We start from the raw sequence: 24,558 nt of genomic DNA on the forward strand, positions 1-24,558 counted from the left end.
CACTGGCCAGAGCTGCCCATGAGGGCAGGAGCCCCACTGCTGCCACCCAGGACTGAGACCATACAGCAGAGGGGCTGGGCCTGCCATCCAGGGGCGGCCCCTGGAGTCGCCCATAGATGAGACACATGGGCACTTAAGGTCCCCGTGGGACGTGCTCCTGCCTGGCCTGAGTCCCAGGTGACCACAGGGGCCCAACTTCCTCTGCTCTGAAGAGAGCCGTGGCTGACCCTTGACCTTGGCATCAGGAGAAAACTGGACATGGTGGGGGGGCCCCAAGTCTGCTTACCGGCAATCTTGAGGGCATGTCCATCCTGTCCCCTAGTCTGGCCATTTTCCCAAGGGGTGCTTTTACATGAAATTTCCTGATTTTTACATATGTGCCACACACACATATATGAACAGGACGTGGCTGGCAGCACGAGGTGGGGCCCACACCAGGGCCGTGTGCGGAGGAGGGGGCAGGGGACCCGTGCTTAGGGTGGGGGGAGGTCGAGGCAAGGTCCGAGGAAGATCAGCGGTCCCCTTCAGGTCTCCTGGGACGGGCACTGTGCCTGGTGCCGCGAGTCCCCAGGGGCCCAGAGTTGGCGGGGTGGAACATTGGAGGTGGCACACCAGCCGCGCAGGGAGCCCCATCCCCAGGGACTGTACAGCAGAACGTCTGCTTTGGTCTCTCGGAAGCCAGGAGAGGGGCAACTCCAGCTCAGCCTGAGCCCAGGGTCTCCGTAAAAACCGGTCGTCAGCTGGAAGGGCTGAGGCCACACGCGCTGAGCAGAACGAGGAGGGGGTGTTCTCGCTCCCAGGCCGCTGCTTTGTGCAGCTTCTCCCCGAGCGCACTCGCACCGCGAACACGGACGCACCAAGCCCTAGGGAGCGTCTGAGCATGGGGAGGAGCGCTCGCTGGACAGAAGGCTGGCTTTCCCTGGGGCCCACAGACATTTCCTTTCACATCGTGACTTTGTCGCAAACAGTTTATAATGGGAGATTTCACATAAGAACCAGGATTTCCATCCGTTTTCTCGCTTGGAAAATGGAGGCTCTGAGAAGATCTGAGGAAAGTGGGCCTAGAGTGACTCACATACAAGCTGCTGACCTCTGGGTGGCCCTCGGGTCTCCAGAGCCCGGCCCGGTGGCGGGCCCCCGTGCGTCACTTCCCGGCCCCACGGGAACCCAAGCCTGAGACCCGGGACATGACGCTGCCTCCACGGGGAGGATCTGCTGTGGCTTCACAGCTTCCCAGCGTTGTTGCTCATCTTACGGGGACCTGGGGACGCTGGTCAGCAGGACACGGGCAGCCGGCGGGGAGCAGGGCGGTCGCCCCCACCTGCTTCACCTTCTCCCCGTCCCCTCCTCCTTCCTCCTCGTCCTCCTCCTAAACGGCGTTAGTCTTTCAGAGAAGGGTACAGTGGTAAGCGGTGATACCCTGAAGCCCACGTGTTTGGTGTACATATTTGAAATACATGTGAAAACAAACATAATTAAATAGAAAACACTTCCGTCTCTCTCAGTTGCGTGGACCTAGAATTGTCTTTGGTCCCTGAGTGGGCAGCCAGCCCGAGGGAAACGGTGCAAACCAACAGGGTTTGGGAGTCAGCTCCAGAAAAGCCCCAGGTGTAGCCCTGCACAAATTCTGAGTTGTGGGGTAAAGTGCCCGCCCTTGGGGACTTGTTCAGGACGCGGGGCTCATGGCGGCAGCATGGGACCAGCCTCACGGGGCAGCGGGAGGGACCACGCATGAGGAACGTCACAGTGAAGCTGCGAAGTTGCCTTCACTCTTGGAGCTGAGCTTGCGACGTGGTGGCCCTTGTGCCATGTTTGGCCCGAGGTTGCCCCACACCACATTTCAGATGGTTTTGAAGCAGTCACCAATATTCAAAGTCAGGATTTTGACCTGAACGTCTTACTCTCTAGTATTTGACCATGCCAGTCCTGCCGCAAGGCAGGACAGTGGGAGTGCAGAGGTGACCACGCCCTGTGCCTCCTGCAAGGGGCCGTCGTCCCAGCTGGCCTCCCCTGGGGCACTGTTGACGGCCCATTTCCCGGGAATGCCCTCCTACTGCTGGGGAGCGGGGTCTTCACGGAGCACAGAAAACCAGAGGTGCTGGCGTCTGGGGACATGAGGTCCAGACTCAGGCCTCAGGAGGCACCTGGAGGAAGCAGTTAGGACGCAGCCCTCATCGCTGATGAGAATGTCCAGGGCCGGACATGCTCCTGCTGCTGGCTGTGTGATGTGCCAGCACCTTTATTGTACCTCGAACTGCGTCGTCCTGCCAGGTCAAGGGACAGGAATCCTTTCCAGACAGAAGTCAGTGCGTGACAGCGGGAGGGGCCTTCCCTTCTAGTCTGGGTGCTCTGGGGCGCCGAGGCCATGCCGTAAGTGCCCCCACTGGGGCTTCGTGGGAGCCACGAATCCATGGGAAGAGGTTCAGCTTCACGTAAACCAGTGTCCTCATCAACGAGCAGCGGTGGTCTCCCCAGTGGGCTGCTTTCCTCTGGAGGTGAATACTCCCCAGGCTTGTGGGGGTGGGGGGTGCCCTGGGGCCCCAGCCCCTTCAGGATTTGGACCTTGTCCTCCAAGCCCAGGACGGTGCTCCACTTGTCACCTTCATGTCACACATCGGGGGCAGGGCGACAGGGCCTCCGTCAGTGCCTCTGAAGGGTGTGTCCTCTGACACACCACTGCTCAGACTGTTTCGCTCTGGACGACAGAACAGGTGTCCATCTGTCACAGACTTCGGTCCTGCCCCTGCCCTGGGCACACAGGGCTACAGCCCCTGTTTGCTAAGGGGGGCTGCAGATGCAGGAGACAGCAGCCAGCAGTCTTTCTGGAGCCGTGAGCGGGGTGTGGACGGTGCGTGTCTGGGGACGTGGGTCACCTCTGAGCTCCCCTTCCCAGGGAGAGTGTTTCCTCTCAGCCCGGCCTGCAGCTGCCCGGCCACACTGGCCTCACGATCACGGGAATCAGCCACCGTCCTCGGGGCTCGGAGGGGAGCCGCCATGTGTCTTCCCACAGGCTCAGCGGCAACAGCTGTGACGGGGCCCATATGTGCAGAGGGGTGTACCCGCCCTGCCTGGGTTCGCACCCTTGGCCTCTGGGAAGAGCTGGGACCAGGTGGGGGCCGTTGGCAAGCAGGCCCTGGAGGGAGTTTCTGTGACCTGCTCTCCTTGGGTTTGCAGGGCGGAGGGCTGAACGAGGCGCCATCCCAGCTGACGCTCAGATCAGTAATTTATTCCGCAATGATAATAGGTTGTTGATCCAGTAACTTTTTATAGTTCACATAAAAGACTCTTGTTCTCTGAGAAACCAGTCCTCATTTCTGGGCAGGACGGGATCGTTTTTAGATGTTGGCGTGGCCCTCCTGTACAGTGTGGGACAAACACGCATTCGGGGGCAGGGAGTCTGACCTGGGTCCGTCCCGTGGGGGCCAGCAATAGGGCTTCTGCCTCTCCTCCCCAGACCGCCAGAGGAACAGCCTTCTCCTCCGGAGTCTCCCTGTCCTCCTGAGCAGTTCCTGGGACTCAGAGATGCCGGGGATGCTGGCTTCCTTACCAGCTCAGGGTCCTTGCTGAGGCTAGGCCAGGCCACAGCTCTCCCACACGTAGGCAAGAAGAGAAGCAAAGCGAGGGCAGAGCCGGAGTGGAGCGATGGGAGAGGCAGGGCCAGCACGGGGGAAATGACATGTGAGCATAGACAGCAGCCCGCACTTCGCATGGGGCAGAGCGCAGGCCCTGGATCCAACCCTGTGTTCAAGTCCTGGCTCCGTCACGTGTCAGCTGTGTGACCCCGGGCTGGGCCCTTGAGGTCTCTGGTCTCAGCTTCCTCCTGCATACAGTGGGCCTGCCATGCTGTCTGCAGGCCGACGTGAGGGCTGTGCTGGCTGAGGCTGCAGAGCGGGCGCAGCAGCGCCGGGCATGGCCGCTGGCCCTGGACAGGGAGAAGCTCGCGGATGCAGGAGTGCCACACACGGCCTTAGCTGTCCGTAGCCTCTCCCGTTTGTGTTCCACGGTCGCGGCGTTGGCACAGTCGTACCCCACACACTTGTCTCCCACCGTACCAATAAGGTTCTCTTCAACCCTAGTGCCCACTCTTCTAAGTAGCTGTGGCCAGAGATTCGGGGAGTGGAATGCTCATCCTGGCATCGTCCCGCGTACGTGCAAAGCATCCATCTGTGCTCCGCCCGCAACGGTCTTGTACACCAGGAGTGCTCGAAGGTCTCCTGGCGAATGCCGGTCACGGGATTGGGCACTTGGCAGCCGAGCCACAGGACGTCATCGTGAGCCCTTGATGTGCGCCTTAGGGGGGCCTAGTAACGGGCAGGCGGCAGGGAAGGGGAGGCTGGGCCTGCTGTGAGGACGTGTTTTGTTGGATGGGATGGCCTTGCCTGTCCTGGGGGCTGCTGGCCAGGTGGAGAGCCCCCCGGCCCAGAGGCAGAAGTAGGGCAGTGGGAGGTGCGGCAGGAGGAGGTCTAGACCGACACTCGAACGGCCTGGAAAAGTGGGACGCTGGTCTGTGGCTTATAGATGTCACCCTGGGTGGTCAGGAAGTCATCTTTCCTCTGCTTTGGCTTGGTCTTGTCCCTATGAAACTGGGCACAAAGACTTCGTTTGCAAATGTTTGGAGACTTTGCTGCCCGGTGTGGTTCCAGGCATCGGAGCAGGAGGCTGTGCGCTCGGCGTGTCCCAGCTGGGCGGCCTTTGCTCGTGGCCTGCCGGTGGCCCACGACACAGCCGCGTCCTGTGCGTGATGGAGACGCGAAGGCCTCCCCGATGTGGTTCTCGGGGGTCACGCTGGCTGCGTGCGTAGCTGGAAGTGCTTCCCGTGGGCAGCAGCTGTCCTGGAGCTGCTCACGTAGGAGATGCACGTAGCCGTTGGTCGCCCTACTTTCCAGACTCATGAACCGAGCCTACTTCCACGTCCAGCACAAGGATGAGGACATCCCAGTAATGACACACTTCCTGGAGCATAGGATCTTCGGGACAGTGGTGGACACTTTATAACCTTTCCCGACCAGCACGTGCGGATTTAAAAGCAGAGAGGGCGTTCTCCTGTCTGCGGCTGGACGGTGGGTTGAAACTTGCCTGGGGAGGGGCTCAAGCCTGTGTCAAAGAGTGACTCCATCCTCTTGCGTCCTCCCCACCCTAATCTACATGGTTTGTGTGGAGGTCTCCTCCCCCTCAAGTGACAGAAATCTCAGTTTTTGTGGCCCCGTGAGCTCAGAGCTTCCGGAGCCCACGGATGGGGAGTGCTCTCACGCACATGCCACCCCATGCGCCTGACCCACATGGGACGGACAGCCTGGGCTGCACCGCATCACGTAAGCTCAGAGCTGAGGGCTTCCAGGCTCGTCTGGGTCTGTCTACACGGCAGCTCCCTTGATTAGACCGGGAGGGACAAGCTATGAGGAGAGAAGGGCCCTCAGGAGCAGAGCCGAGGGGGCTGCTGCCCACACCACCAACTGGAAAGGCTTTGCCCACACACTCCGAGTGCTGCCCCCGGGGCCAGGAGCCCACTCCCTGCCTCTGCCAGCAGCTCCGTCAGGTGGTTTGGGTCCGTTCTGGTTCTGCGGTGTTTTTCCAGTCGAAGCATGTGTGCACAATTCACCAGGCCCTTGTTGGTGCATCAGCAGACTGGAAACCCGGCCTTATGTTTCCACGTGGACCAATGTCTTCGTGACAGAGCCTGAAGGCCCTGCCACAGGGTCTGGCTCAGGGCCCAGGTGGGGTCCGATGGAGGAGGCCGTGGAGCAGGGCCGCAGCAGCCTGAGGGTCCAGTCCTGGGCAGGGCCCGGTGGCCCGAGGTGCTCCAGCACCCGCCACCTGCTCCGAGAGGTCAGGGGTCACCGACCAGCCACAGGTCACAGCACATTCCTGTTCCTGTGTCTTCCTATCTGCCCCTGAACTCGGCCCCAACGTGCGCTCTGTGGCCGGCACACCTTCCGTAGGGAGCAGGAGCGCTGTGTCCTGCGGGCAGAGTTACTGCCCTTGGTCATGGTCACCGTCACTGAGGAGTCAAGGGACGGCTTCCCGGGCTCCTGGGGGTGACGGTGAGGCAGTGCCACGCTGCCGAGCCCGTTTCCCTCCTGTAGCTGGGACAGGCTTCTGTTTTCAAGGACTAGTCAAGGGAGAAACACGCAGACTAGCTTAGACCCAGCAGCAAGGGGTTGTCTCTGGACAGAAGGGCAGAGAGGAACTACGGTGTGACAGCCCAGCGTGAGTGGTCATGAGCAGCTGGAAGGCAGAGCTCTAGGACACACACTTCCCTGGTGGCTCAGCAAGGTCAGCTCTGCGAAGGTGGGCTGGTTTCATGAGCGGGATGGAGCCACGGGGACTCTACGGCTGTGTGGGCCCCACAAGCGCGGCTGTGAACCTCAGCAGCCAGACCTGCGGCGGCCCAGGGGACAGAGCGCCGTCCCAGCACCCGATCCCTGGGGGCTCTCCCGGCCTGTTGTGCCTGTGCTCAGGGCCGGCAGTCCCCGTGTGTATGTGCAGCCGGGCCGTGTGCTCACAGCCACCCCCCCACCCCCACCCCCACCCCCAGGTCGGGCCGGCCTGTGCTGGTGCTCCAGGTGTTTCTCCGTGTGGGGCTGTCCCTGCCTCCTCTGAGGCCCTCCCGTGGGATCGCACCTGCCCCACTGAGGGCAGGATGGGGCAGCACAGGCATGTGCTCTGCACGCTGCTCTGTCTGCGTCTCTGCCTTTGCGTCCCTGGGCTCGCGGTCACCTCTTCCTCTTTCTCGTACTGATGTCCCTATGTGTTATAAATGTCTTCTTCATTTTTCCTCGAAACGCTGCTTTGTTCATGGCTGCTCACTTCTGCCCGCGCGCTCTGCTGGATCAGAAGGTCTGTGTCGTTCAATAAAAGCTTCACCCCAGAAGCAAGCACAGTGGTTTGCAAAGGCTCCGGCCTGGTTTTTGTGCCCCGAGAAGGACAGGCATTCATTTCAGAAGTTCCGGGGGCCGTGCTCACGCTGCAGGACCCTTGGCTCTTGAACAAACAAACCGTTTTCTGTCCGCCTCGGTCGGGAGACCTCCCGCCTTCTGGGCCGCCACCTGCTGGCTCCGCGGTTGGCATTTCGATCCTCTGTTCTGTCCACTGAGATCCCGTCTGTCAGACGGGCAGTCAGCTGAATGATTAGGTCCCTGGGCATATTGATGGGTTTGCCAGTTTCATGTCTGCTGAGCACGTTCAGCATTCCCGTTGGCTCGTGTGTCAGATTCTTTGGGTCCGTAGAAGTAGCAGTGACATCTTAGCGCTTGCCTTGCTCACGAGGGGGTTAAGTAATTCCTTTAACGTGTGTTCATTGCGGATCTGCTTGAGAGTCATAATTTCCCCTTTGTGAAGAGTGCTCTCTCAATGTGTGGGAAGATAATTTAAAGGGAGGGCTGTATATTCTTTATTAAAAAGGAATTTTTTTCATGTGTGTGTTTAACCTAGGAAACTTTAGTTTTACTCGTGAGTATGTAAAATAGAGGCAAACGGGACGATGGGGGTTTGACAGAGCCCACGCGGGGAGGCGCCCTGAGCACCTGCGTCCTCGAGGGTCCTGGAATATACACTGTGGGTTCTACATTCCTCCCTCCTCTGAGTCAGACCGCTCACCTTTCAGGGAAAACAGCATCATTTTTAACGTGGTTTATAGGTGAATTCAGGATCACAAACACGACCTGTTATGGTTAGCAGCCGCAGAACCAGGCTGTAAAATAGATCAGAATTTTATAACCTTTCCAACTCATACCGTTATCTGCATAGAAATAAAAGTATCACACTCCCTGCCGTGGCCCCTGGGGCGTACCTATAATTGCAATTTCCCAAGGGTCTGCAGTCCTGCAGTTCCACGCTTATACTGAGCTTTCTGCTTTGTACTTTGTGTAATGAAAACAATACGTTTTCCTCGCGGTCGAGGAGGCTGATAGGCATGGAAACAGCACTAATCCGTTTCGATTGCCAGCCTTTTGTTTCGGATGTAGTTAGAGGCCAACCTCAGTTTACAATCCAGGAAGACACGTGGCACCGGAAACAGGACCAACAAGGGGACTGATTTCGGGACGGCTGGCTGCTCCTTCCACCTGTACAGAGACAAGCTCGCGCAGCGGTTCCGGGGGTGCGGCGCCAGGGTGCAGGGGCGAGAGGCAGTGGCAGAGACGCACTGGGAGAGGCCAGCAGACCATTGCAGAAGCCATGTTTGAAGTGCTGATGCTTCTCTTACATCACAGTACAGATGACATTAAAATTAAGTTTGCAGAACATTTTTGAAAAATTCAAACCAGGTGTCCAGGGAGAAATAATTTATAACACAAATATTCCACGAGCAAGAGGCGTCTGGGAAGAAAAAGGTTGCAGAAAGAGGTCTAGAAGCAAAAGCTGAGCCCTTTGATGTGGGTAGAGGATGGAGTCTGACGCCGGGGGCGGGGGACTGTGGCCGGACCCTCAGCAGAGGAAGGAACAACGGCTTCCCTTGTTTCTGGCCCTGACCACACAGGAGACACTGTGCTTCACAACAGGAACAAAGCACACACCTCAGGATGCAAACGTGGGTGTTCACAGAGCCACCAGGGCCCCCGGAGGTGGAAGGAAGCCCCGGGAAGTGCTGTGTCTGGGGGACGTTCAGTGGGCGACAGACAGTGGAGACAGGAGGCGCCGGGGAGCCGGGGAGGGTTGTATCGTCCCCAGTGATGAGAGCACGGTCGGTTACCTGGGGGCCCTTTGCTGGCCGACGGAAGGGCTGCACGTGCCTGTGCACGATCAGCTCCTCCGCACGAGGCCCAAATACTGAAGCCCTGCTTAGCGGGCGGGTACCTTCCCCTGCTCCACGAGCCCCTGCGCCTCCAGCGGGGAAACATGGCTTCCTTAGAGTTGATTCGACGCGGGTTTAACCCTTTTAAAGCCTTTCATTTCAGGATAGGGATAGATTCACAGGAAGTTGCGAAGGTGGTAGAAGGAGGTCTGTGTACCCTGCACCCAGTCTCCGCCGCTATTAGCGACCCCAGAACTCGGCGTGCAGCCGCAGAACCAGCATGGGCGTCCGCACGGGGTGTTGGTGTAAATCAGGTGTGGACTCCTGGGACCACCATGGACACCGAGCTGCCCACCCGTGTTACCACCAAAACCGTCTCCTGTTGCACCGGCCCCCCAGCCCTAACCAGCGGTCCGCCTTCTGTGTATAATCCGTCGTTCTGAGAACGGTGTGAAGACAGTCGCACTGTGTGTCCCCTTGCGAGCTCGGCTCCTGTCACTCCATCGGCCTGAGGCCTGTCCAGGTTGTTGGTTTACCCCATTTGTGAAGCCGGGCAGTAGCCCCCGCATGGGGGGCCACCGCGTGCTCAACCATTCACCCCGCACAGGAGGTTTAGGTCGTCCCCCGGTGTTGGCTCGTGCAAGTAAAGCTGCCGTGAACAGTCGTGTGCGGGTTTTTCTGTGGAAACAGCTTGTATTTCTCTGACAAAAATGCCCAGGAGTGTAACTGTGGGGTCACGGGGTAAGGATTCTTAGTATTTTTTAAAACTTCCAGACTGTTTTTCAGAGCGGCTGTCCCATTGCCCTTTCCACCAGCGAGGCGTGGGCCCTGCGGTGTCTGCGTGCTCGTCTGCGTCTGGTGCGGTCCCTGGTTTTTATTGTCCTTGTTCTCGTTGTGGAATCCCTTCATTCCTGGACGGCTGGCAGTATGGATGTCTGCTCTCCGTGTGTCCTCTCCAGTGAGATGTCTCCTCCCGGCTCTGGTCTGTTTGCTAATTGGATTCTTTGTGTGGTGTTTTGGAGTTGAGCTGCGAGGACTCCGTATCTATCCTAGACGTCACTCCTGTGTCAGATACGTGGTTTCTAAGTATTTTCTGCTCGTCTATAGTTTGTCTTCGTATCCTCTTCACGGGGTGTTTCACAGAGCTGAAGTTTTTAATTTTTAGGAAGTCCAATTTATTGATTTTTAAGACTTTATGGATTGTGTTTTTGGCATCCTAGCCAAGTACTCGTCAGTGGGCTCCGGGTCTGGAAGATTTTCTCCTATGTTATCCTGTAAAGTCCTGTAGTTCCATGTTTAACGTGCAACGGAGGGTCCGTGTTCAGTCGATTTTGTATAGGACGTGAGGTTTAGGTGAGGGGTGTGTGGGTGTCGGTGCGCACCTGCCGGCGGGCGCCCACTTGCCATGTGCTGGGTGTGGGAACAACTATGTTTCCTTCACGGAGCCGCTCCGCTCCTTCCTCACGCGTGTTCCCGCCACCGTGTGGGGTCCTTCCTGGGTTCTCTTCTCTGTCCGTCCGGCTGGTGGCTCCCTGCCAGGCCTGTCTCTGTAGCTCACCTTCTTCGGGACAGCAGCTGCGTGTGCTGGGGCCGTCGTGTCGTCTTGGGCTTCCCAGTGCTGAAGGCACTTTCTGAAGCACCAAACAGAAGTGAATGGCACTTGGTTTTTAAGGGGTGTATTTTCTAATGACATTTTTTTTAAAGATTTTATTTATTTATTTGACAGAGATAGAGACAGCCAGTGAGAGAGGGAACACAAGCAGGGGGAGTGGGAGAGGAAGAAGCAGGCTCATAGCGGAGGAGCCTGATGTGGGGCTCGATCCCAGAACTCTGGGATCACACCCTGAGCCGAAGGCAGACGCTTAACCGCTGTGCCACCCAGGCGCCTCTAATGACATTTTTTTTTTAAAGATTTTATTTATTTATTGGAGAGAAAGAGCATGAGCGGGGTGGGGGTGGGGCCGCAGCAGAGGCAGAGGGAGAAGCAGACTCCCCGCTGAGCAGGGAGCCCGACGTGGGACTCAATCCCAGGACCCTGCGATCATGACCTGAGCTGAAGGCAGACGCCTCACCCACTGAGCTCCCTGGGCACCCCCAGGAGCATATTTTGTAATGGGAGGAAACGATTCAAGGAAGCTGACGATCCCAGGTTTTGCAGAAGAGAGACCTTGTTGCAACTTGCGTGAATTTGTCTGAATTCTGAGGAATGCTGATGTGTTTTCCAGCCTCCACTCTTGGGCTAAAAGGGAGAGGGCGGTGAAGGCTGGAGCGGGGGCCTGGGGGCCGCCCTTCCCTGGGGGGGCTTGGTGTCTGTGTGGTTAACCAGAGGGGGCGGGGGGCGAGGGTGAGTGAAACACTGGAAATCCGGGCGGGAAGGAGCCTCGACCCTGTTTGCGCGGGACGAGAAGCAAGTGTGTGCGGCAGCGTTGGGCTCCAGGACAGCGGCAACACCCACAGCGTCCACGGCTCAACACAAGAGCTTCCTTTTTAAAAACAGGAATCTCTGCAGCTTATTCATGTGAAATGGGGGTGGAGACTTTTAGACACGTCCCTAAGTCCAACGCGGACAAGAGTGAGCTCACCGCCGCCCTCACCTCCACGTTCCTGCCTCCTTTCGGTTCCGGGTTTGCTCTGCGCTGCACGCGGGGTCCCATCTGGCCTCCTTGGCGCCTTTTCCACTGAGAACTTCAGGACTCGGGGTCACCTGGGAGGTGGAAGGACGGGGAAACTCATTTTCAGAGTTGCGCGAGCCCCACGTTCCCGCGGCCCCTGGTCCCCAGGGCTCAGTGGGCATCTCTGACCCTGGTCCCGAGTGGCCGTGGCCTGGGCTGACCTCCAGCTGTGCTCACTTGCAGGTGCACGGAAGAGGCAGGTGGGGGGTTGGGCTGTCACCTGAAGATAAAATCGAGCTCATGTCAGCATCACGTGGGCGTCTACATCGTGTGGTCGGGATGTCCCTCGACAGGACAGACCAGAGTCCAGCTACGTCCAGCTCAAAGGGGCCTCGTGGGCCTGGAAGGGCCCAGGCAGGAAGGGGTTCCAGCAGCATTTGGCAGGGGCGGCGGGTGGAGGGCCTGGGTCAGGGCCTTGGGGGTGTCCTCGGATGACCTGATTGACATTGAACGAGGGTGCCTGTGGTCCCAACACAGGCGTTGGGGTGAACTGTGAGCGTAGCACGCGAGTGTGTCCTCAGTTTTCCCACGCTGCCCAGCTCTCCTGGGCCCTGCCTGGGGGTGGCGAGCCCCTACTCTACTGGGCCACAGGCCTCCCCCCTGCCCCTGACCTTTTGCCCTCTGCCCTCTTTCTGGAGGTGGTTCCTCAGCTGTCTCCTCCGTGGGGCCCTGCCCTGCTGCCTGGGCCTGTGTGAGTGTCCATCGGGAGGGGCTGCGTCCACCCCGTTGCTAACAAAGATAAGAAACACCCACACACACCAGGATTTTGAGGCTCATTGAAGGGGTTCCTTATCAGTCCCCCAACAGGACTTCCGTTTTTTTGCTTTCCTCCAAAGTGAGACGTCTCAGACATTTGGAGCCCTGACCCCTGGCTTGTGGTGAGATGGCCGGGTTGAGGGTGAGGCTGGCCGGCCGACATCCCTGAGCATCTGCCCCCTGCGCTGGGCGGGGGGCCTCTGAGTCCTTCCACTGCTCTACTGAGGGTCAGAATTAAGGACCATGGAGCCTCCTGTGTGTTTGCTTGGGGCAGGGACAGGCAAGTTCTCCCCACCTCGTCTGTAGGAAAAACTATACACTTGGATGAAAAACAAACGGATTTCTAAGCAAGGAACATTTATAGGTTGTTATCTGATAGATTTTCTCCTCTTTTGAGAAGCAGACGCCTTTATGTACTTTGATTATGATGGTAGGCAATAAAGACTTGATTAGTCCCATTGCGTCTCCCCAGCGGTTGGGTTGTCCGAGCAGTCTCCAACCCTGCAGGAGGTGCTCCGCGGGCCCGTGTGACACCTGAGGGACCTGTGTCTGGGGCAGTCAGGAGCCCGGAAGCCGGGCCAGCTCTCTGCTGAAGGCTGCTCTCTGTTGACCACAGGGCCTCGGCTTCGGGGCACAGGAGAGTTCAGATGACGGCACTCCCCCGCACCCTGGCGAGCACACCCCATCTCCTGGTCCCTGTACTTGTGAGGCCCCAGGGCGTCAACGCCTCCCACATTTCTCCGGGAAATCGGGCCGTGACACCATGACTCACCTTCCTCCTTCTGGCAGCGCCGCTCCCCATATGTTCACAAATCACGTTCCTGGGAATGTTCTAGGCCTCCTTTCTTGGAGACTTGCTGAGGGCCTCTGTTCCAGTTGGGTCACACATCCAGACGTGAGGAGGCGGTCTGCTGTTCCTGCGCCGGGAGGAGCCCCGGGTCCCAGGGCAGGAGTTTCCCGACTCGGGTGTGACCTTGGCTGCAGACCCGGGGAGCCCTGTCTGCTCCTCCGCCCTTCCGACCACACACGAGCTGGGCGCGCTGCAGAGCAGCTCATTTTTAAATCCCCTCGAATGTGGATCGGGAGTCAGAGGGTCGGGACTAGAAGAGGCCCCTTCTGCCAGAAGGGAGGCGAGCCGGCTCCAGGCTGCAGGCAGTGGGGGAGGGCATCGCTTCTTCCTCGGGGCCTCAGCACCCCAGCCCCGCTGGCGTCCACCTGCCTTTCCGTGGCATGGGAACACACAAGTGCACCTGCCCATGAACGGTGACCCCTAATGCTATCCTGGGGGGCGGGTCCAGGGCTGCTCAGGGCCAAGGATACCTCAGCGATTCCAGGTGGGGGCCAGCACCTGGTCCTTATCTGTACTTTGGATTTTGTGGGTCTGCGTGTCGTGGTTCCCCTGCTGATGACCTTCTGTGTCCCCAAGCAGCTGCAGGATGAGGCTCTGAGTGTCTGAGCACAATGCTCACAGCGGCTGGGACACTGGAGGGATGAGGGGGGGCAAGTGTCTCTCAAATTCAAGGGCTTATGAAAACCCAGGTGGCTGGCCCCCACTCTGGTTTCTGCTTGTGGCGGGGCGCTAGGCTCCTGGGTGAGGCACTTGGAAAACGACCCTCTGTGGCGGCCAGGCAGCACCAGGGATGCGGTTGGGCATCTCGGACAGAGTCTGAGAACAGAGCAATCTTCCACGGAGGCTTCCACGGACCTCTTGAGTCTGGGGCTGTGCTGCGTGGCCCCTCCAGTTTCTCTTAGGGTTTGAGGTTCAGCTCATCTCCCTGAGCACCAGTCCCTCTGCCCTGACGTGGCGTGTGCCCGGAGAGAGGACGGCCTGTTGATTTCTGACGCACGTTCTCCTGCAGCCCCGTGCAGTGGGCTGTGCTGCAGGCAGATGTCCCCACAGGTGCTCTTGGAAATCAGGGATCATGCCTGCCCACCTGTAAGGTTGCACTTCCACTGTGACTCACACAGCAAGGACTTTCACATGCTCCGTGTTTTGTCAAAATATCAGGAATAAGCGGCATTAACATAGTTGTGCTGTGCACTCGGGGACCATCAGCCGTGGTTCTAGCTGAAGGTGAAGCCGAGGGTGGATGGGCCCTCTGGTGTTTGCGGGCTGCTGCAGACGCGCACGTACCAGCACCGGGAAAGAGGGGCTTCTGTGTCTGGAGCTGGGCTGACGGGGCAGCCGTCCTGTTGCTCCCCGGTCCTGCAGAAGGCTGACTCCCACGCTGGTCCATGCGGTCCTGCGATGGAGGTGGGGGCGGGGCCTTGTGCGCAGATGAGACGATGGCGTGAGCGGCAGGCAGCCACAGAATCCTGAGTAGCGATTGGGCATCTGTGGGATACCGTGTGTCCAGGAGCAGCCCCGGCTTCCTGAGCTTCCTGCCCGCGGCTCGTGGCGGACCCGCTTCGGTTTGCTTTGGGCAGAGCAGCTGCGGCCAAGTCCAGGGGCTGGAATTTTCTCTCTTGGGGGAGAACAGGAGTCCTAGGAACAACGTTGCGGGTTGATCTGGTTGCTTGTTTGTTCGTTTGTCCTCTCATTCAGCCAGTCTGTAGTGTGCACCTGCTGGGTAACTTCCCTGGCCAGGCCCTGGGGGTACAGCCGGCACCCAGGACAGACAAGGGTTCGTTGTGTGCACTTCCCAGGGGGGACGGCAGCAGGCAAAAAAATACGTGAAAATGTAACTTGCTGCGGGGTGAGCCATGCTGGGAAAGAAAATAGACAAGAGGAAGGGGTGGGGCTGCACAGGTTGGTGCTGTTTGAATGGGCAGGAAGGTCCCTCCGGGAGTAACACGTAGCACAGATTCACAGTAAATGGGTGGGGGGGCATGTGTTGTCTTAGGGGAAGGGCATCATCAAGGGAGGACACAGCAAATGCAAAGGCGCTGAGGCAGGAGCCCTGGCTTCTGGGCTGCTGTGGGCAAAGGAGAGGGAGGTGTGGGGTGGCCCTCTGTGACCATGGCAGGGTTAAGATGGAGTCAGTGGCCTCTAGCTGGGGGTGGGGCGTTGAGCTCCTTGTCGGGAACCTGGCTTCTCCGGCGGCCTCACGAAGCATATCCACCCTCTGTTTCAGTCCCACAGGCAGCGCAGCGAGGCTACCAACAGCAGCAACCAGGCATTCCTGTACTGTGCCTTCCTGGACTTCAGGTACTGCCCGCGTGGGGGCCCCGGGGCGGGGGAGGGGAGCAGGTCCTGTGATCCGGCCACCCCTCTGGAGGCAACACGGTTGCATGGCCCGTAAATGCTGGAAACGAACCGGGACCTGGAGGAGGTGCTGGGTCAGCTTTTCTCTGGAGGCCACATTAGCACCTAGTAGGGCTCAGCCCTTAAAGCCTAGGGCACGCTTCGAAACACTCACTAGCCTGCCAAGGCACCACCAGGCCTCTGGCCGTGCCAGAGATTGGGAACCGCGCTGGAGAGGTGGCTGGGAGGGGCCGGGCGAGCGGCGGGCGTGTGGGCTTCTGAGGATTTCACGGCGCCACTGGCTGTGGGCTGCGCTGGGTCTGCCAACATCAGCCTTGCCTGAAGGCCTGGGAGCACAAGCACAGACCAGGGCGTCCTTCTCCGTCCTCCGTGGGCACCTTGGAATCCACCATCCCCCTCCCTGCTGGACCCCCGTCCCTGCTCATTTCCACAGGCTCCCCACCCGCTGTCAGGGGGCCTTCTTCAGATGGAGTTCTGATCGTGTTGCTCCTCGGGGCGGGGCCCACCACGAATGTCCCCCCCTCCCATCAGAGCAGTGATTGAAAGCAGACCACCCCACCCCCACCCCCCCGAGCCCGCCCAGGGCCACGGAGGTGCCATAGGTGAGTGTGAGAGAGAACCAGGAGTGGACGGCGCTGGGGGCACAGGGCTGCGGGTCAGAGAAGGCCGCTCTTCTTCCCTGCACTCAGCGACCAGGAGACTCGAGGTGCTGAGCTGCAGTAGCCGTGTGCTTGATCCCCGTCTCTGCTCCACGCACGGCCAGGAAGTGCAGCCCACACCCCGTAGTGCCCAGCAAACCCTGCTTCTTTCTGGTCCCGGGGAGCGCCTTCCTCTGCCGTGCCCGTGAGTGCACACATCACGCCACCCGCAGAACAGATCGCCGAGGCTGCAGTGTAGTGGTTCTGCCTTGGCCGAGCTCAGCCGGCTGCCGCCCATTGTTTGTTTCTTTGCAAATTATGAAATGCGGAGACACACCCACCTAGAAACAGTCGTCCTAATTCGGGGTACTGCTTGCAGGGAGATATCTTATGGATGGAATGAGGGGGATGGAGTTTGCTAGCGACCAAATGGCATGTTGGTTCTTATTTTTGAAGAAATTTTAGGAACAGAGAAAAGTACAAAAAATAGTCCAACAAGGGCAGGCACCCATTGCCTCAAATTTATTAATAGCATGTTTATATTGTCAAGAATAAAACAATGAAAGCATCACAGATGATGTCCAAGAACACTCTGTCTGTCCTGTTCCCTGCCCCCGGTCCCCAGGGCCACCACCACGCAGCGTGCAGTGTGCGTACGCATCTGTCCCTGGCCCAGGTATTCCTTAGATTAGCAAGCAGTGCACATCCGGAGATACGCACACCTTTGGTCACACAGCTCTGTGGGTTTGGACAAACGAGCACAGTTGTGTATGCCCTGCAGTCAGGATGCAGACCAGTCCCCTGACCCCGCCACATCCCCGGCCCACTTGCCACCGCTCCTCGGACTCCAGCTCCCCTGGCCACCGATATGTCTTCTGCCCACATGGTTCCACGTCTGCAAGAATGCCACGTGGACGGAGCCACCGTGCGTGTGGCGTCTGGCTTCCGTCATCGAGTGCGACAACATCCGCGTTGTTGCATGTGCTGATGGCTCCCTGCTACCGTTCGCTGCCGAGCGGCACCCCGCTGCTCCCCCTCCTGTCCGGGGGCCACGTCTGGGCGGCCTGAGTCTGGCTGCGTGCCGCGCGGCTTTGCCGTCCCGCGGGAAGGCCCACTTGCTTGAGTGTCACTTGCTGCAGATGTTGACCATTACGTCCGTGTTTGCGGAGGAAACTGGTCTTTAGTTTTCTTGTTTTGGAATGTCTTTGGTTTTGGTACCAAGGTAACCATCCCTTTTGACAGGTGCATTTTGGACAGTTTCTATGGAACTTCTCTTGTTTCTTCCACACATAATTGGTTCGAATTCACCAGCGAGGCCGCCTGAGCCGTAGTTTTGTTGTTGGCAGGCTTCTGGCCACACGTTGAACGTCTTGGGTTGACAGAGAACTGCTCAGGCCATGGACTTCTTGTGAGTTTGGACAGTTAGTTTTTTGGAGAATTTGTCCAAAATGTGTTTACAGTACGTGCAGGGAGTTGCTGGTGCCCCTCGTGCCCGCGCGCCCGTGGGAGGGCTTGTGCCGACGTCCCCTGCCACGGTTGGTGTCCGTGATCTGCGTCCCTCTCTCTCTCCTGGTCCTTCGTGCTGGGGGTTTGCCGACCTTACTGATCTTTCTCAGAGAAGCCACTTCTGGTTTCGTTGGTTTCTCCGCACTGTGTTTTTACTCTCAGCTGCTTGGATTCGGTCCCTTGTCTTGTCCCTTGGTTACTCCGTCTGCTGAGTGTGGGCTGCAGCTTTCTGATGCACGTGTTTCGGACTAGAAGTTTTCCTGTGAGCACGATTTGGCTGTGTCCACAGTGTCCACACGTTGCTCTCATTTTCATGAAATTAAACCTATTCTCTGGCCTTTCTCGTGACTTCCTCTGCAAGCCACGCGCTGCTTTGAAGTGCGTTGTTTAGTCCGACTGCTTGGGGATTTTCCAGAGATCTTTCTGCTCCTGATTTCTAATTGATTTTTGTTGATGAAAAAACGTGAATGAAAACATTCATTTTTAAAGAGTTTTCAGTCCTTTTAAATGTGTAAAAACTTGGTTTATGACCCAGCATGCGTTCAGTCTTGGTGGATGCCCTGTTTCCTTTAAAAATGTCTGCTCCTGGCAGGGTGTCTTATAAATGTGGTGAGGTCGCGTTGCTAGCGTTCGTCGGGCTTTCTGTGATTTTACGACTTTTCGGCCTGCTTGTCCCACCAGTTAAAGAGAAGACAATGATGTCTCTGTGTCTTGAGGGGTCTGTTTCTCTTTTATTAGGAGTTTGGGATATTTTGAAGCTCTGTTCTTGGAAGCTTTTCCAGTTAGGATTGTTCTGTCTTCTTGAGAACCGAGCCCTTCCTGCTCCGCGTCCCTCTTTTGATGGGAATGTTGGTTGTTCTGAAGCCCCACCTGGGCTGCTTTCGACGCAGCTCTTCTGATTTTCTCACCCTGGGATGCTGTGTCTTTCCCCACCTATCATTCCAGCCTCCTTATTGATCATCTTTATATTTAAAGTGAGTCTCCTTTAGGTCGAATATGGCGGCATCTTGCTTTTTTATCCCCTCAGAACATTTCTGGTTTTGATCAGTGGGTTTTGACAATTGACCTTTTTAATGTGATTATGGATGTGTTTGGACGGAAACCTGCCGTCCTGCTGCCTGTTCTGGAATTTTCCCATCTCTTCCTCGTCTCCTGTGTTCTCTGTCCTTACGTCAGTTGGATTCGGGACGTATGTTACAATGCCACTTTGTCGCCACGATTGACCTCTGTGGCCCCCTGTGATTTCCTGCGGCGGCTGCCCCGGGGCCCCCAGCGTATGTGTGTCTGGTCCCTGTGCGTCCGCCTCACGTGGTAGGGCGTCACTGCGCATGCTGCCCGTGACTTCACAGCAGCGCCGTGCCCTGCGCTGCTCTGCTCGCTCCCGGACCGTGCAGACGCTGAAGCGCTCGACGCGTGGCTGGGATTTTTGCTTCGGTCAGTTATTAGAGACACTGAAAATGTGGCCTCGAGGCCACAGGATGTCAGATGAAGAGGAGGGTGCGCGGGGAAAGGACAGGCCCCCACCTTTAGTCCCTTCATTTGATGTTATTACTGGGGTTTAGCGCCCTGGGACTGACAGGTTCGAGTGGCCCTGGCTGTGCTCTCTGGTCCCTGCTGGGCGCCCCCTCCTCCCTGCCGATGGTGGACGGAGCATCACGGACACGGCCTCAGAAGCCACTGTCCCTGCGTCTCGGCCATCAGGCTCAGAGCCCACCCCGGAGACGCCCCCAGTGACCCTTTCCCGCCCCTCCCTCGGCCACGGCAGCCAAGCCTCAAGCACAGTCACACTGTGTCCTCATGGAGACACTCCCATCTCGGGGGTGGGAACGAATGCCACCCGCACGTGCTCCCGCATGGGACACCGCACCCCTGCGGGACAGCCACGTTCCTCATCGACTTCGTCCACAGAGCGAAACCACCGCCTTTGAATTTGTTCACTCTCATAAAAGCTTTCCCCAAAGGCCCTGCCTTTGGCTGAAGCAAACGTCTATCTTTGCCGATAACTCAAAGGTGTCATTTCTGGAAAGAACCATGGAAACATCTTGGGAATTTGAAAATACAGAGACACCGAAGAAAATGGCGGACACTGATATTCTTACCGTGAGAAGAGACCACAGTGGGCGCGTGAGCTTGTTCACTCCCGGTCACTTTGGTCTAGGAGGAGACTTAAGAAGTGACATGAGTCCTAAATCAATTCTGTAAAAAAGTCAAACGTCGTGAAAAAGCAAAGATCTGTTGACCGTTCGGTCTCACCCCTCTCGCTGGAGGTGGCCGGTCGGGTGTCCTCAGCACCATGCGTGTCACTCACGGCTGCATCCAGGGCGCACGTGCGATCGCGTTCTGCTTCACACGTGCGTGTCCTCCCCTACTGTGCACCGGACCGTGATGTGCGAGGGGTCAAGTTTCACCCACGTGGATACACATCTCCGACTGCCGTCCGCATTTTATCACGTCTGCGTGTGCCCTACAGCGGGGCCCTGGGCTCCTTTCATGTTCTGTGGCATCACCTGTCAGCTGGCGAGGACCCCCGGGCATGTCCCCTGGGCACAGGGCTCAAGAGTTCTCCGGAAATGGGGCTGGCAGTTCGTAGGATTAGCACATCTCATTTTCACGGGCTGTGGGTCCAGGGGCCCCCGTGTGCGTGTGCCAGGGCAGGACCCCCACAGTCCTCCCCTGTCTCCATGCGGCCCAACAGGCACCAGCATGTCACTTTCTCAGCCCGCTGCTTCTCTCCTGTGTCCCTAGCTCCGGAGAAGGGGTCTGGTCCAACCAGGGCTGTGTGCTCGCCGAGGGGAACCTCAGCTACTCTGTCTGCCGCTGCACTCACCTCACCAACTTCGCCATCCTGATGCAGGTGGTGCCGATGGAGGTAAGAGCCAGACACCGGGGTTCCCGAGCCCAACAACGTGCCCTTCCGACCTCAGGCTGCGGGCGGGGCACACGGGCGGCCCCCACTCACCGGGGAGACCCGGTGACTGGGGACATTTGTAAAGCTCTACATTTTTTAGCAAAAAAACCCAAAACAAAACAAAACTTTTGCTTCAAGTTCCCCGAGGCAGCACCTGTGCAGACCTGGGTCCTTGCTGAGGGTCCGCGTGCAGAAGGCCTGTGTGCCAGTATCCAGGGCTTCTGTCCCAGGGCCGTGGAGCCTCAGTGCTGTGGGAGAGTCGGGGGGGGGGGGGGAGTCTAGCGCAGCAGGGGAGGGGGGGCATCTGTCCTCCTCTCTAGATGGGGCCACGACCTTCCCTGGAGCCTGGGGTTAAGGGTGGAAAAGGGCCCTCCGGGTTGGGTGTTTCTGCATCAGAGTATTTCATCGGCAGGCTGCGTGGTCGGCCCTAAGAGCTGGACGTTCATTTCCTTGGTTTAAGGAAAGCACAGCTTGGAAGAGGGGGGGAAAAAAGGACTCTTTAAAAATGCAGATGCCCCAGGGTGGGATCTTCTCTACTATTATGTCTCTGACCCCTGTGCGTGGATGGCCCGATTGGCTTCTAGACCCCAGTGGAACTTGAATTTCTGTGCTGAGGGTGGGAGGATGGGGAGAAGATAGGGGTTGGTCCCAGGATCTCTGAAGGCCCCTGGAAAGCCAGGCACCCATATAGACACATTTTGTTTCATCCCAAACTGTGTTTTGGAAATTGAAAAATCTTATTTATAACTCTGCTTTTCTGCTTCTCTTGAAGAGTCCGTGGTTTGGGGATGCTGGGCTCCACAGAACAGGGAGCAGCTGAGCAGAGGCTCCCTCTTCCACAGAGCCGTGCACCCCCCCCCCCCACACGGGGGCAGGTGCCCTGAGCACCCACACCCCTGAGTCGTGCATGGAAATGAACTGGGGTCTGGAGGTCACAGCCCCTCTGCTGTCACTTCCTGCTGCACCATGTCCCTCCCTTGGTGCATCTACTCCAGGGGGCGCGTTTGTTTCCGAACAGACCCCTTCCCTGGTTTCCGTGGTCCAGGGCCCGGAGCACCTGACGCGCGCAGGTCTGTGGAGTCTTGGCTGGTGTGGCGACTCCTGGCGGCCACAGGGTCAGCACCTAAGCCTCGATTCCTCATCCACAGCCATTCAACAAGCACTTCTCAGCACCTCCCCTGGGGGTTCGGCTGTAAACAAGAAAAGCAATGAGGTTTTGCTTTGGAGGAGTTTAGATTCCAGTGGGAAAGACAGGTAACAGGTTAGCAAGCACATGGGTGACTTCAAGCAGCAGCAGGTGAAGGACGACTGAAGGGGTGATGTGGACGGTGCACGTGAGGAAGGAGAGGCCTTTTGGTGGTGTGGTCGGGGGAGCAGCAGAGGAGAATGTTCCAGGCCAAGGAACAGCAGGCGCAGATGCAGGAGGCACAACTGGGCTTGGGGTGTACGGGGTGGAGGCGGCGAGGCCGGGAGGCTCCTTCGTTTCAGCACGTGCCGTGGGTTTTACGTCCGGACTGTGAATTGCTTATAGAGAAGGGAGTTTCCAGCCACCCCCAGGAGGACGGGGGCAGGGGAGGGGCATGGTGCCACGTGCCCCATGCACTCCCCGCGCAGACACACCAGCACAGTGCACAGGTCGGAGCTGATTGGTCCCCTTCGCTCTGCTGGTGATGAGGCTCCGGGGGATGGGGGTGTGCTGACGTCCCAGGGCCCATCACTCAGAGACGCTGAGGGGAGTAGAGCACAACTGGGCGCCTCCAGGTCAGGTGTCTCTCGAGCAAGAGCATTCAGAGCTTCGGACGCGTGGTGCTGTCATGGGCTTGAGGGGTGTGAGCCCATTGGCCTGCCTGGTGCCCCGTGGGGTACATCTGTGTTCAGGCCGCCGTGACCCCCAGGCAGTCCCAGTGGGAGCGACGTGTGGGCAGTAGCTGCCCTCAGGTCACAGGTGCCCTTTCCCTTCTAGTTCCCGCCCCCCGGGCCCTCTGTCTCCCTTTCTCTCCTGTCCCCCCGTGCTTCTGCCCAGCGCTGCCTGAGTCGGGATGTGCGCCCTGGCTTTGCACCGTTAGCTGCAGGGAGGTCAGTGTGGTGGGCCCGTGCCAGCAGTGTGGGGACAGTGAGGGGGGGTGGAGTAGAAGGTCCCAGGGTGCCCCGAAGTGGAGAGAGGGCCTCAGTTACCTGGGCTGCATGGGGTGCCGTCTGGCGCCCTCTGAAATTCCACCCCTTCCATGTCTCTCCTCATTCCTTCTTGTCCTGTTCTGCACAAACATTTGTCACCAGGGGTCAGGCTGGGGGCGTTGGGGGCACCACCGCTGTGAGGCTTGTGTCTCCATCTCCGCCTGTCTTGCCAGGGCCTCAGCCCATGTGCCTCTGTCATGTCCCTCTCGGAGCCACATAGGAGTCAGCAGTCTGCAGAATGTATGTGCCAGTAGGGTGGGGATAGTCCAAGGGTGCGGTGGCCGAGTGGAGACAGTGAGGTCCAGAGAGGGGGATAGGCTGGGGTCCTTCATTCATCCAACAGTGAAGGATTGGATTCGAGGTGACTACCTGAGGCCTTCAAGGCTCTGCTCTGGGGCTTGGGAGCAAAGCAGCAGACAAGTCACAGTGCTTGGGACCCTGTGGGGACGCAGGCACTGAGCACTTCAGAGCACGCTCTGTCCTGTGACAGCGAGAGCATGTGAGAGCCACATGGGGCAGGATGGGGCGAGGAAAGGCACAACCCTCAGGGCCTCCGGGAGAAGCTGGTGCGGATGCATGACCTCAGGAAGGAGGTGCAGCCTTGCGGGCCTGGGAGGAAGGAGCAGGTGCACACAGGCAAGGGGCTGGGGGCTCTGGGGAACAGTGCTGGGGCGCAAAGCTGAGCTTCACAAATGTTGGGGGCAGAGAGGGTGTCATGGAGGTGGGGGAGCAGACCCCCTGTGAGCGCTGGTGCGGGCAGGACAGCCATCCTCCTGTTACAGGTGAGCACTTGAGACTTGCCCAAGGTCACCCGGGCACAGAGCCCCAGCTCTAGCTCCGCTCCCCGGATGCTAAAGCCAGGCCCGGCCCCGAGCCTCTAGATGGTCCTCTGGGTCCTTTGCTCACAGAGAACGAGGTCCACGCCGTGGGCCTCTGCGATGTGAAAGGGGCTGCTGGGTGCTGGGTGTGGGCAGGAAGTTGGGTTTGGGAAGTTGGCGGGACAGGGAGGGAGGCAGGCAGCTCAGTCCAGTGACTAAAAAAAAAACCGGTCACAGAGCATTTAGGATACAAATCTGTCAGCACTCGATGTAGGAGACACCAGATTTGGACAGTCCGTGGGTGTCTTCGTGGAAGCAAATCATATCTACTCATTGCCAGGAAAGGTTGATTTGAAAATGATTCACAATTACCCATGCTAAAAATGAACATTCTCAGGAACATTTAAACAATTACGGCAGTTATCGCCAGTAGATGCCGGATCATGGCTCAGTTCATTTAGTGAGAACAGCACGAATGGCTTTTCTCTGTCTTCCCAAGTGCTCTGGGAGGGGGTGTCCTGGTCCAGGGTTTCTCCTTGAGCTCACAGCCGCACCTGCCATCCCTCCGCGGGTCTGCCCTGGCCCGTGCCCCAGCAGGGCCTCCGTGGAACCCCTCTGCGTAGAGCCTGGGGTGGCTGGGCTGGGACATGGAGGGATGTCCCAGGCCTTGCTCTGCTCACTCTTCTCTGTGGGGGAGTGTGATGTGGGGCCCCCACCGTTGGTCAGCAGTGAGGGGCTCAGCCAACCACGACCCCAGGGCAGGGGACACCACACTTTGCGCTCCTGCCACAGCAAGTGAGAAACAGGCCTGGACCCCCTCCCACCCACCAAGTGCTGGCCCCACAGGGTCCCCCAGTAGCTGCTTTGTGGGGCCCCCTTGACCCAGAGTACCAGTCACCCCAGCTGAGGCTGGCTGGCTCCGGTGGTCATTACTCCATCTGACCCCATGTTCTTCTGTTAAGAATCGCTTCCGTTAACGGGGTAGCTGAGACACGTGGGTTTTAAGCCATCAGGTGGCAGGAAGGGTTTTGAGGAAGGCAGTGCCGCCCACCATCTCCTGCTCTCCCGCTGCCACCTCTGCGAGGCCACGCCTGTTCCAGTGTCTCCCCTCCTCCCGGAAACACTCCCCTCTCCACACGTGTGTGGCCC

General features: G+C 58.4%; 1 protein-coding gene across 4 annotated transcripts in view; it reads left to right on the forward strand.

Annotated features, from left to right (window-relative positions):
• ADGRD1 (adhesion G protein-coupled receptor D1) overlaps positions 1-24,558 on the forward strand; it is a 126,884-nt gene that overhangs the window by 63,840 nt on the left and 38,486 nt on the right. For all 4 annotated transcript variants that reach the window (XM_087857440.1, XM_087857442.1, XM_045779323.2 and 1 more), the window contains 2 exons: positions 15,234-15,307; positions 20,254-20,377. In XM_087857440.1, coding sequence (XP_087713566.1) covers positions 15,234-15,307; positions 20,254-20,377 — 198 coding nt within the window. The remainder of the gene's footprint in view (positions 1-15,233; positions 15,308-20,253; positions 20,378-24,558) is intronic.

The sequence above is a fragment of the Ursus americanus genome, chromosome 30, assembly GCF_024610735.1.
Source record: "Ursus americanus isolate L20-20 chromosome 30, mUrsAme1.1.p, whole genome shotgun sequence".
In the NCBI taxonomy this organism is placed as follows: Eukaryota; Metazoa; Chordata; class Mammalia; order Carnivora; family Ursidae; genus Ursus; species Ursus americanus.